Raw genomic sequence first — 12,712 nt, 5'->3', positions numbered from 1 at the left:
ACAAGGCACACCTGTTAATTGAAAAGCTTTCCAGGTGACTACCTCATGAAGCTGGTTGAGAAAATGTCAAGAGTGTGCAAAGCTATCGTCAAGGCAGAGAGTGGCTACTTTGAAGAATCTCAAATATAAAATATATTTTGATATGTTTAACACTTTTTTGGTTACTGCATGATTCCATATGTAGTACAAAAAAAGAAAAACCCTGGAATGAGTCGGTGTGTCCAAACTTTTGACTGGTACTGTATATTTTTTCTATAACTTAGTTATTAGTTCTTCACTCTCCATGTCAGACTCCTCTTCTTTACCCTGTAGATTGCAAGACATGGTAGGTAAACATGTCTAGTCTAGTTCATTGTCAGTCTTTCACTGCTTTTTGCTGCTATATGTTCCATGACCCAATAGAAGAGATGGAGCTCAAAGTGTCTTACCAGGAAGAGGAGTGTGTGGTGGATAATGAGCTCTCTGGTGAGCTTCACCATGTCAGTGTTCATGGCCAGCTCCTGGAATAGCGTGGGGACAAACACCAGCGCCAGGTTCTGAGCTGTCATACGGTTCTCTGCACTATACTGCTGAACTCTAGAAGGAGGGGTTGACAAAAGTGAACCATTAGTCATGCAGGTTAATTCCTTTGCCCTTTTAAATTTGACAGTCGTTGATCACATGTTGTTCTTACATGTAGAAGTGCCCGCAGAGGGCGTTGAGTGTGATTCTGTTGTCAGGGGGCAGCTTCTTCAGTAGTCCGCGGTATGTGGCCAGTCTAAAGGTCTCTTCTGTGTGAGCTATGGTGACAAAGGCGATGTATGAGAACCCCGTTATTTAAATCACAGCTTGTATTAAACAACTTCCATCTGCATCAGGGCTTATTTGTTATTCTACATACTGGTCAAATATGTCCATGGTGACCCTAAACTGTGGGGGGGGGGGGTCTTGCGTAATTGGTCAGATGCTCGATTAAGTTCTGGGTCCATGCGTGTTAATTTAAGAGAAGAGATAGAACGATGATCGGAATCGGAACACAGAGCTCCCCCCTCTCTCTTTGCAAGTTACAGGCAAGTCTATCGGCCAAATATCCCCTCCCCTTCCGATGTTCGAAAGATGCTAACAACTGCGGAATTGTGATTTGTCCAAAAGCACCGGAGCTAATGCTGCTCGTTATCTACCTCGTCTCCTTGTATCAGGACAGCTCTACAGTACCATTTATGTTGACATAGTCTGTCCACAAGAGATTAAGATGAGAAGGAGAGTACCTGCAGCCTCCACCCATAGTTTCCTGTGTGTTTCTGGGATGAGCACCACTTGCTGGCGGACATACTGCTTCAGGGCCCCCGCAGCGTCCAGGAGACCCTCTTCGTCTGTCTCCAGAGGGGTAGTTGTAGGTGAACTGCTGAGGGCCTCCACCAGATAACTGATCTTAGTGGCCAAGCCACAGCGCCGGTACAGCCCATCCACCTTTAAACCTGGGAGGGAGAGAGAGGAGTGGAGCTGATGCAGCTGTAGAATTGTGAGAATCATTTTTCCTTGTCATCCAGATCACTACAATACTTGTTCCAGTGTCAAATGGAACACACCATATTGTGTGATGTGTGAGATACACCTCTCGATGGCAGGGGGCACATTGCCAATGGCGTTGGGGGGCAGCTGGTACAGCTTCCTGTCTGTGGTCACTGCCCGTTTCAGTAGGCTGTGCCAGGACTGACAGCTGTGGTCTCGTTCAAACTGCATGGACATGGTTCTAGCAGGAAGAAGAGAGCAAGCAATAGATACATTGGACACATTCCTTCCTTTGAATGATGCTGAAAAAACGTTTGGCAACTGCTGCTATGACATAAGTAGATGCGAATGTGACTTGTTATAACAAAGTGTTCCTGTAGTGCTGACCTCTCTCCAGTGACCAGCTCTATGGTGTTCTCAGAGGAATCTATCTCTGTGGGCAGAAAAGAACACTGTCAGTGTTGGGTGAGATACACAGTCATATTACCTCATCATGAAACTTCTGCTCATCTGCACAAGGCATGTACATCATGCTGTGTAAACACGCAGTCCGAACAATGAGGTGAGATGGGACTTACTGTATTGCGTCTCAGGGTTGAGTGTTAGCCTCTCTCTGTGGCGCTGCTGGTCAGTAGGATAGATGAGGACCTGACCTCCACGAAGCACTGCCCAGACCTCGTTGTGCTGCAGGCCTCCTCCCTCCCTCAGAGACACCCGGGACATAGCAAACCCCCTGTCCAGCTCCTCCTCGTCTATGGGCCCGGGCAACACCACCTGTCAGGTGGGAGTACATATCAGTTATAACCACATTACTTTATTTGTTCTGTCTGTTTATCTGTACCCTTTACAGGATAGAGTACAGTTGGCACAACGGTTGCTATCATCACAGCTGTTTATTGTGCTACCTTGAGAATATGGAGAAGGTGTACGAGTAAACCATCTTCTGTATCAGCACTGCACAGCAACTGGTCCGTCAGAGTCACCATCTCAAACGCGTGAGTTGGTCTGTGGGGGAGGAGGAAATCAACAGTCACCCTTATGTCTTATCAACACAGATCAAATCATAAAAACATGTGTTTTCTCCCACAACGGGATCGATCATAAGGTTGCAATACCCGTTATAGCAGTCGAAGATGGAGATGACCTCCCTCAGGTCCAGAACATCACAGGCAGCAGAGTCATTCTCCTGGGAGAACAGGAAGCGGTCCTCTTCCAACTTCCCATGGAGCTCCTCTCCTGCCACACACACATTTACAATTGTACACCCACTACGAAGTCCCCTTTTAGGCAATTGTGATGCACTCATAGTATACGTGTACCTGCAGCAGAAAAGGGGACAGAGGTAGCAGGGTCTCTGCTGGGCTTCTGATGAGCATAGGCAGGGGCCTCTGTACAGGAGAAAAACAAACAGATAGGAGAAACCATGGTGAACAAGACCGACATTTGATGTACTGACTTCATGGAAAGTGACAAGTTGAGACTACGCACAAACACAAAACAACAGCAGTACTGTGGATCTTAGAGCCTGGACCTCTGATGTCAATACCTGTGTACTCGTTGTGTCTGAGGAACTCAGTCTGCATGGCCTGGCCAGCCCGCTCTGCCAGTGAGATGGGTGAGGAGCAATGAGGGTCCCCTGAGTGGCACAGGACCCGCGCCCCCGAGCACAGCAGGGACATGGTCTCTGGGACATTAGGGCCACACACTATCTCACACAGCCTCTGGAGGACATAGGGTGAGGGGATGATGTTGCCATAACAACCAATAACACATCTCATTTAGCACAGTTTTTCCTGTACAGACTCTGGGAGGTTTAGGTGTATGTTGCTTTCTTTTAAGATTGATAGGAATCAGAAATGGATGCTTACAAATGTATAATAACACAAGTTTGGAAGGGATCTAAACAAAAACCTGAATAAGTACACTGCCCTCTGCTGGTTGACAGCAGCAGTGTAGGCTGAGGCTGGCTGACCTTGTTGAGCAGGTTCTGGCTGGAGGCTAACGGATGGGTCCGTCTGTATCGGCCCTTGGTGTACTTGGCCCTAATGAACTCCCCCCTCTGATCCACTGAGGAGTCCGGCAGGATCTGCTCTGCACCCGGCACGTTGTGACCCCACACATCATTGGCTGCTTTGTTCCCATAATGGACAAAGAGCTATGGAAGAAAGAGAGAATATCATTTGTATATGTAAACTCAGCAAAAAAAGAAACGTCCCTGTTTCAACTCTTTCAAAGATAATTCGTAAAAATCCAAATAACTTCACAGATCTTCATAGTAAAGGGTTTAAACACTGTTTCCCATGCTTGTTCAATGAACCATAAACAATTAATGAACATGCACCTATGGAACGGTCGTTAAGACACTAACAGCTTACAGACGGTAGGCAATTAAGGTCACAGTTATGAAAACTTAGAACACTAAAGAGGCCTTTCTACTGACTCTGAAAAACACCAAAAGAAAGATGCCCAGGGTCCCTGCTCATCTGCGTGAACGTGCCTTAGGCATGCTGCAAGGAGGCATGAGGACTGCAGATGTGGCCAGGGCAATAAATTGCCATGTCTGTACTGTGAGATGCCTAAGACAGCGCTACAGGGAGACAGGACGGACAGCTGATCGTCCTCGCTGTGGCAGACCACGTGTAACAACACCTGCACAGGATCGGTACATCCGAACATCACACCTGTGGGACAGGTACAGGATGGCAAAAACAACTGCCCAAGTTACACCAGGAACACACAATCCCTCCATCAGTGCTCAGACTGTCCGCAATAGGCTGAGAGAGGCTGGACTGAGGGCTTGTAGGCCTGTTGTAAGGCAGGTCCTCACCAGACATCACAGGCAACAATGTCGCCTATGGGCACAAACCCAACATCGCTTGACCAGACAGGACTGGCAAGAAGTGCTCTTCACTGACGAGTCGCGGTTTTGTCTCACCAGGGGTGATGGTCGGATTCGCGTTTAGCGTCGAAGGAATGAGCGTTACACTGAGGCCTGTACTCTGGAGCGGGATCGATTTGGAGGTGGAGGGTCCATCATGGTCTGGGGCGGTATGTCACAGCATCATCGGACTGAGCTTGTTGTCATTGCAGGCAATCTCAACGCTGTGCGTTACAGGGAAGACATCCTCCTCCCTCAAGTGGTACCCTTCCTGCAGGCTCATCCTGATATGACCCTTCAGCATGACAATGCCACCAGCCAAACTGCTCGTTCTGTGCGTGATTTCCAAAATAAAGGAATGTCAGTGTTTTGCCATGGCCAGCGAAGAGCCCGGATCTCAATCCTATTGAGCACGTCTGGGACCTATTGGATCAGAGGGTGAGGGCTAGGGCCATTCCCCCCAGAAATGTCCGGGAACTTGCAGGTGCCTTGGAAGAGTGGGGTAAAATCTCACAGCAAGAACTGGCAAATGTGGTGCAGTCCATGAGGAGGAGATGCACTGCAGTACTTAATGCAGCTGGTGGCCACACCAGATACTGAATGTTACTTTTGATTTTGACCCCCCCTTTGTTCAGGGACACATTATTCCATTTCTGTTCGTCACATGTCTGTGGAACTTGTTCAGTTTATGTCTCAGTTGTTGAATCTTGTTATGTTCATACAAATATTTACACATGTTAAGTTTTCTGAAAATAAACACAGTTGACAGTGAGATGACGTTTCTTTTTTTGCTGAGTTTATACAGTAGTGCCTATTTTCACATAATGTTATTTTAGACTTTGAGTATTTGGCAAGACATACACTGTAGCATTATAACAGGAAAAGTAATCTCACCAGAATCAGAGGTTCGGTCCACACTTTAATGTCCAACTTCAGGCTTCTCACTTTGGACACATGCATGCCCAAAGACCGATGCTGGCCTTAGAGAAACAATAAGGAAACTATTAACAAAGGTCATGTCGAGCAAATTTCGCAATCCATACACATTCTGTGCCTACTTATTTAGGCTCACCGCAGTCCCGGCTCACCTGCACAGGCCTCACAGATGACCACCAGCAGGTTGACTGAGGCCCACTCAGGGTTGGCACAGCCACAGTCGGCACACACTTTGTTCCATGGGCTGGCCCAGAGTCGCTCGGCCACCTCGCTGCATGACAGGGCACTGCGGATCACCTGGGTCAGGCTCCCCAGCCACACTCCCAGCTCCCTCAATGAGTCTGTGGAGAAACTAGAGCAAACAAAGATTGTGTTTTTCAGTAGTCAGTAAAGCAAGGTGCTCACATGCACGGGCCAGATAATCTGCGAGAAGAGCAATTGTCTTGAGTCAGCTCAGACTGAGAGACAGCGAAAGAGAGAGAAGGAGCTGGACACTCACTTGAAGGTTTTGTACGGTGTGATGAGGCTGAAGTTATGACGGCCAGTCTGCTTCACTGAAGCTACATTCATGGACACATACGTCATCCCAACCCCCAACTGGAAGTCCTGCATGGCACAATGACAATAACTGAGCGACACAAAATGCACTGAAGATGTCCTACCAAATCATCAAACAATCATATATTGATGGATCACAGCTGAGTCCTGTTCCCTATCCCCACCTCTTTATTGTTGTAGATCCATAGGTTGTGTCCACAGATGGCAGCGTACACTCTGCTGCTGCGAGGGTTCTTCATGGTCAGGGCTCCATGCTGCTCCGGAGGGACTGGGGGGTCCTGTCCACGAGAAGCCAGAAGGGAAGTCACCCAGCCCTCCTGTACCTCTGGGACCAGGGAGAGAGGTGGGGAGAGTCAAGGCGCAGCACAAAAACACTTGGAACCAAAGGGAGAGTCCATATCCATCAGCAGCTCACCTTTGTTGTGTGCCATGAACTCAAAGTGTTTCTTGCTGAAGTAAATGGAGAAGCGTCCTTTCTCCTGCTTACGGACGTCGGTGATGCTTGACACGTGGAACACTATGTCTGGGAACTTGTCCTGCAGCACGGAAGATGGGGAAATAGTGTGAGGCATAGCCCGGGAGATACAATAATGCCATAACAAACGTTATGCCAAAACTCAAAGGAAGGGTCCATTGGACCATGGTGGTGGTGGTGGTGGTTCACTCACTGTGCGTTTCTTCCATAGTGATACCAACTGTCCGTCCAGGGTGGCCCACAGAACATTGTGCCTTCAGGGACACAAAGTATCTCAACATTTCCAAAAACATAGAAATGAATCTGAAACGTCATATGAAAGAGTGCGATTTCGGCAAGGTGTTGCTGAAACGTAACAGTGCATATCTCCCGTCCCACAGTGTTCCACATTACCTGCGTCCCTTCCATACATCCAGCCAGCTGGATCTGGACACAGTACTCTCCCTACGAGAGGACTCTGATATCTGGGCACCACCACCGCTCGCTGCTGCCTTCTTTCTCCTGCTGACGCGGATGGTGGCAGCACTGTGAACAAATGGAGGAGTTATCTAACAGAAACATACACATGAACAACTGTTTCATTAGCTGTCAGCTATCTTGAACAAACATGCTACACATTTAGGTATAGGTATGCGGAATACAGTGATCTGGATACATCAACAAAGGCGCTTGCGGAGTTCAGAGATGAGTTAGGTAAACAAGTATATCCCGCTCAACGTCAAATAGCTGCTGTTCCATGTCTGATCTGGCTACACCCCAATGATCATTTCAATGGGTTTTCAATTATACCATACCATCACAACCATGAAATACGTCAATATTGGTAAGGTACTATGTTAACATTTCTGTTGATTAGGTGGCGATTTTTATTCTATTGAACTCCCCGTGAAAGCTGTCTGTTCACTGTCTATCTGCTGTGATGGGGCGCTGTGACGTACCGTGGGGCCTTCTGTTTGATTGGTCTGGTCTGAAGAGATTCCTGTTCCACAGGAGGCTGAGGGGTTTCTCCATTGGGGACAACACCGACCTGCCTTGATACCACACTGGAACCGCGGCATGGAAGAATGAGACAAAGCCATTTCAACGTTTCTACCACCGTTTCATGTTTTCTGTGACCTGTAGCTTGTCACATAAATGGATATACATATTCTGCCCTGTCTTTGGACATGGCCTGTACTGTTTTGTTACCTATGCCTTTAAACCTGATTGCTAAAACTCACTTCACTCACCTGATAGCTAAAACTCACTTGTTCATCTGAGACGGGTTCTTTATTTCTCCAGTAACGGCATCATCATCATTGGAAGATTCCGATCCAAGGTCTTTTGCCCAGTCAGATACTACAGTGATATCGGGGTCATAATCTGCAGCAGAACTGTATGGAGGGGTGGATGACCAGGCAGATCTGTCGTGGAGTCCATTTGGATCATTACTGCCCAGTAATGGGCAAGACAGAGTCACTCCAGAATCAGATCTGAAGAGAGGGAAGTTATGCTGGCTTTGATTCTCATTAGCTGGGCTGGGGATGGCAGGGCTGAATGGAGGTTTATTTAGGATAATGGCATGGTTGTCTTCACTTTCTACCAGCAAATCATTTGTGGGTGGAATACCTGTGAACCCAAGACAAAATGGCATACAGTAAAATATGATGCGTTGTCTGGTGAGAAATTAAAGCAGGGAATCTTACAGAAGTCTGTCACCGAATCACAAGTATTTGTGACTAGAACAAAACCAGTTTTTCTTGTGTTGCTATTATGACAGTGCACTGGAGCTATCTTTAGCTTTAGGAATGTTTTACTGGAGATTACGTATTAAACTCAGCATCACATTGAACAGGATGCAGACTTTACTGATTGACAAGTGGGGGAGGAATCTCTTTCATGACTTGCACGGAACAAATCTTGTTTAGCATGATAGCAGATCGCTCCTTGGTGAGTTGTTGAAAGGTGAGCTGTTTAGCTGACGCATTGTGTCTGAGTCAATTGAATATGGCCTGTTATTACAGGTTAGTTCTAACGAAACTCATCTTGTTTCAAAGGAAATGTATATGTGGTCCAAATCTTTATCATTGATCAAATAATGTCATCGTTTTCATGGTAAGCACCAGGGTCTACCTTTGCTAGGATTTTCTGTACTTGCTGCTGGATCAGGTGTATCACATAGAAAATCCCTTGAAAACAAATGTAAAAACAAATAATTAGAAAATAATCACCAAAAACATATCAGGTGTTTGGTGAAACAAGTAAACATGATGAGGATAAGTCACCTCTCAGAAGAGAGCTGGCTCTGTAAGCTTCCGCCAGCCCGCTTGTACCGTGCCCGTGGTTTAGGGACCGGCACAGGCATGTCTGGACCGAGGAGGACAGACATCGAATTCACAGTAGGAGACACGTAGGGCACAAACACGTCTGAAATGACACATATCATCTTAATAAGGCCTTTTAATATGAAAAATAGTTAACTGAACTAACAAAAGACCAAACACATTCTAACATAATAATTCAAATGCACTATGATAATGTTATAGCAACTACTATCATTTTATTTGACACTTAGGCTGAGACACATTCTGGAGATAATCTCATTGTCTTTTTTCTCCTCACAGTTTATAGGTAGGCTACTATTGTTGCTCTTTCTTTTCAAATGTCTGAAGGCCGTTTGAAAATACATGGAATTATTGTCATGGTTATTTAATGGGGGGAAAAAACAATGTGTGCTTGGGCATTATTAAAGTGATGGTCCAGAACTTTTTGAAATTATTTCAGCCATTCGTTTTGAGAGCGGTGCTCACGAGTCAAAACGGTCCCCATTTATTGTGTACTACGTCGTACAATTGTCTACTACATCATCCATTTCAAATTATGTTTTTTTTTTTATGAATCCAATTCAAACAATATGTTACGAATATGTTGTTGGAATGCATCTTTAATAGTATATGTTGGAAATGTTGCTCTCGGCTACAGTCGTCGGCTTATCCCCCATTATAAGCTCCGAATCACAACTGAGTTCATGCTGTCCTGTGTTCAAAGGCAACAAACACCTGCCCTTGTTCCGAGCATGTGAAATAACTACGAATGAACATGATGGCTAGCTTTCTGCGTAACAAAGTGTTGAGAAAAAGGAAAAAAAACATGTTGAAATCCCAAATTAAATATTAGCCTACTCAACAAATTCAGTGACTGTGACCTAAAAAGCTTATTCAAATTTTACCTTGTCGCTGCTCTCCTGTTCTGCTCAATTGTGATGTTCAAACAAGCGTGATAACAGGCCAGGGAACTTGTAGACTCCTTACTCTCCTAACACTGAAGGGGTTTGTGGTTGTTCTGCTTTCTGACAACAGTGACGGTGTGTGGGCTATGCGCAAAAAATCTGTGCAGCATAGTCTCACCTGTATTACCTGTTCGGCTAGCTGAGCTAGCAAGGGCAGCAGATGGGCAAGGCAGGTAAATGAGTCTTATCACATGAATAACATTAAAGCTCAATCAATGTAACTGTTATTTATTGCCGTAGGCGTGCCGCAGAGCATCATGGGGGTTTGCATGTGTTGACTGATCACGTTCTAGATAAGTGGTTCAACCAAACTCCTGTCTTCCATCTCATCATTGTTGAGTTGTTATAAAGGTGTGGTTATGAAACCCACGAGACATAACAAAAGATTCCTGTAGGTTCAGACGAGTAAGTCAGAACCTATTCTGTCCAGAAGAAATTGGGTTTTACAAATTTTAAACTGTTACTTTCAGTGGTACAGTCTAGCTAATGTTAGCACAGTGTTTTGCTAGCAGAGGCAAGTGCTTAGTCGAGCTAGCTAAGAGAGCGAGTTAGCATCGTCATGGACCGCAGAAAAGTATTTGTGATTAAAAAGGAGCAGTGGCAACCAGTCATTCAGGGCAGGTGGATGTTTATGTGTATGTACAGTAAGAATGTACAGTAAAAATGCACATTTTGTCAGAATGATTTTATTCCCAGAACCCGATTACCCCAGGGTTTTCATTCCCGGAAGCACCTCTGGCAACAGGTAACCAACTTCCCCCTTGAACAACTTAAATGACAATAACAATGTCCAGGTGCAAACCCAATGACCTGACAGTGTGCCAACTTTCACATATCACACAAAAAAAACCACAAAAGAACCACGTCTGGCAACTAAGATCCTTAGTGATCCAGAGTGATATTTTATTGTGATTGGTTGTCAACACAAACAAATATCAACATTCGAAGGAGATGTATCTAGGGCTTGGATAGTTCCATCGGTGCCACTGACTTAGTCTGGCTTTAATTCCAGTTTGTCTACAAATGAATAATTGATATGTTGGATTCACATCTCCATAGCAACCAAAAATCTAAGTTAAAGAATTGGATGAAGCCAGTGGCTCAGATGGAACTATCCAAGCACTAGATGCATCTCCTCTACATGTTGATATTTGGTTGCGTTGTCAACTCAACAGAATTCGATATTACAAACTAATTTAACATTCAACCTTAAAAGGAGAAACAACATCCATTGTCACAATTGAGGTTACTTTAACATTAGATGTATTCTTATGTAATCGTATAAAGCGTGCATGTTCAAGATAGCATGCAAAGGTCGCAGGTCTGTGGAAATCTTCCCAATTGCTGTAATAATCTACGCAGAATCGCTAACAGCATTGATTACTTGCACTATATACTTTTAATGTAATCGCAACTGCAATCCAGGTCATTTGGTTGTACTGTTAGATGAAGCACAGTGATGACACATTCGGCTATATAAATAAACACAATATCTGACATTGTATTTCAACTTTAGTGTGCTTTTTAAATGGTTGAAAGCACAGTGATAGACATTTGGGTGATGACTAAACCAAAAATCCGACGTTGTTTTCCCATTGGAATTTGGTTGTGCTTTTAGATGGTTGAAATCATAGTTATAACACAGTGGAAATTCTACGAACTTTTGTCTTCTTTTTGAGTGGGTGAATATAGGTTGTAATCTCATTGATCAACATCTCAACCAAAGATGACCCAATTATCCACGTTGAAATGAGGTGGTGTGCCCAGTGGGTGGATTGTTGAGTTACTTTGCCATGACGAATATGTTGAACACAATGATGCTTTATAGGGTAAGTGAGACCAGGGATGGTTGTAATGGGATAGTTGTAACACTCTCAATATCTCCAATCAGTAACAAGCTAGAATAATGTGACTCACTGTGCACATGCTCAGTTTAGCACTCAACCCTAATATGAAGAAGCAAGACCCAGATTGTATTGAGAAAAAAATAAAGGTTTTGAGGTAAAGTCATTTAAGATTTTGAGGTAAAGAAAGATATTTGACCAAATTAGTTTTTGTGATGGCATCACCTGCTTTGCAGTTAGATTCATCAAATGTATATCAGCTTTATAACCAGTGTGTGTCGATATCTTTGACATAAATCAGCAATGCTAGTTTTAACATGTAGCCAAAATTGAAGCTAATGGCTGCAAGGGTCAGACTTAGTTGTAACAGCATGTCCAGCATTCAGTCTCACAGCGCGGGCGCACTCGCACACACACACGCCACCGCTCTGGCTCTCTCGAACTCACACACACACACCACAAACATTCAGTTGTTTAGTTCAGATGTTGTTTAGTTGAGAAGGGCCAGTTAATGGAGTGTAAAAATAATAAACATTTTATGATTTGTATCATTATTTTATTATGTCAGCCATACAAATATTAAAGATGGCAATGTTGTTCTCATCTTCTCAAAAAAGGCTTTCAATATTTCGTTGCATGTCAGGATTTATGCATTTTCTGATACTATCACATTTCACCCCAAGCTCTGTTACAACTGATCCGAGAGAAGGGGTAAATTGTATCACTTCACAGATTTAGAGATAATACCTATACCATTTCGTAGCAGACAGATGCTCCCCTGTCTGACAGCCCTCCAAATATGATGGCCCCATGCCACGACCCCACCATTGTAAATCGTCTGGCTCATCGGTTCCATAGGACGGAGGGTACAGACCAAGTCCCACTGGAAAACAAGATCGCAATCAAGCTTTTTCTTTAGCAGGATTTTAATAGGCCTATCCCATTCTTCGCCTTGCTATGTCATAAGGGCCACTGTTAGGAGATTATTAGGCCTATTGAAAGAGAATCATAATAGTAATCCTAATATACAACTTTATTCATATATTATTTAAAAAAATGTAATGGGTAAAAAGTGCATTTGCATACACACACTTTATTAAAAGAAAATGTATAACACCTAGCTTACTTATTTATGGAGCATGTAGCCTACTGTAAAAATGCGCATGGACTTACCTCTGACACAAATGTGGTCAGAAATGCAGATTTGTCACAAGGTCCAGCCATCCAGACATATCTCTGTCTCAGGCTCTGTAAAGTTAGCC

The 12,712-nt window shown here is 44.4% G+C and overlaps 1 protein-coding gene across 1 annotated transcript; it reads right to left on the bottom strand.

The window, feature by feature from the left end:
• Positions 1–246: 246 nt before the first annotated feature.
• LOC115154880 (arf-GAP with Rho-GAP domain, ANK repeat and PH domain-containing protein 1-like) lies at positions 247–9,658 on the bottom strand. Its single transcript, XM_029701566.1, has 24 exons — positions 9,547–9,658; positions 8,603–8,744; positions 8,451–8,506; positions 7,586–7,946; positions 7,277–7,381; positions 6,732–6,863; positions 6,532–6,592; positions 6,279–6,399; positions 6,028–6,188; positions 5,805–5,911; positions 5,458–5,657; positions 5,264–5,349; positions 3,464–3,646; positions 3,038–3,212; positions 2,811–2,879; positions 2,607–2,727; positions 2,397–2,496; positions 2,070–2,265; positions 1,879–1,924; positions 1,569–1,732; positions 1,248–1,457; positions 674–779; positions 429–576; positions 247–306 (listed from the first exon to the last, which is right to left on the bottom strand). Exons 2-24 carry the CDS (start codon positions 8,704–8,706, stop codon positions 253–255), a joined length of 3,066 nt encoding a protein of 1,021 aa, XP_029557426.1. The 5' UTR covers positions 8,707–8,744; positions 9,547–9,658; the 3' UTR covers positions 247–252.
• Between the last annotated feature and the right edge of the window lie 3,054 nt (positions 9,659–12,712).

Source organism: Salmo trutta, chromosome 19 (assembly GCF_901001165.1).
Source record: "Salmo trutta chromosome 19, fSalTru1.1, whole genome shotgun sequence".
Taxonomy (NCBI): Eukaryota; Metazoa; Chordata; class Actinopteri; order Salmoniformes; family Salmonidae; genus Salmo; species Salmo trutta.
Note: the sequence above shows the minus strand (reverse complement) of the source record. Positions and strands in the feature narration are given on the sequence as shown.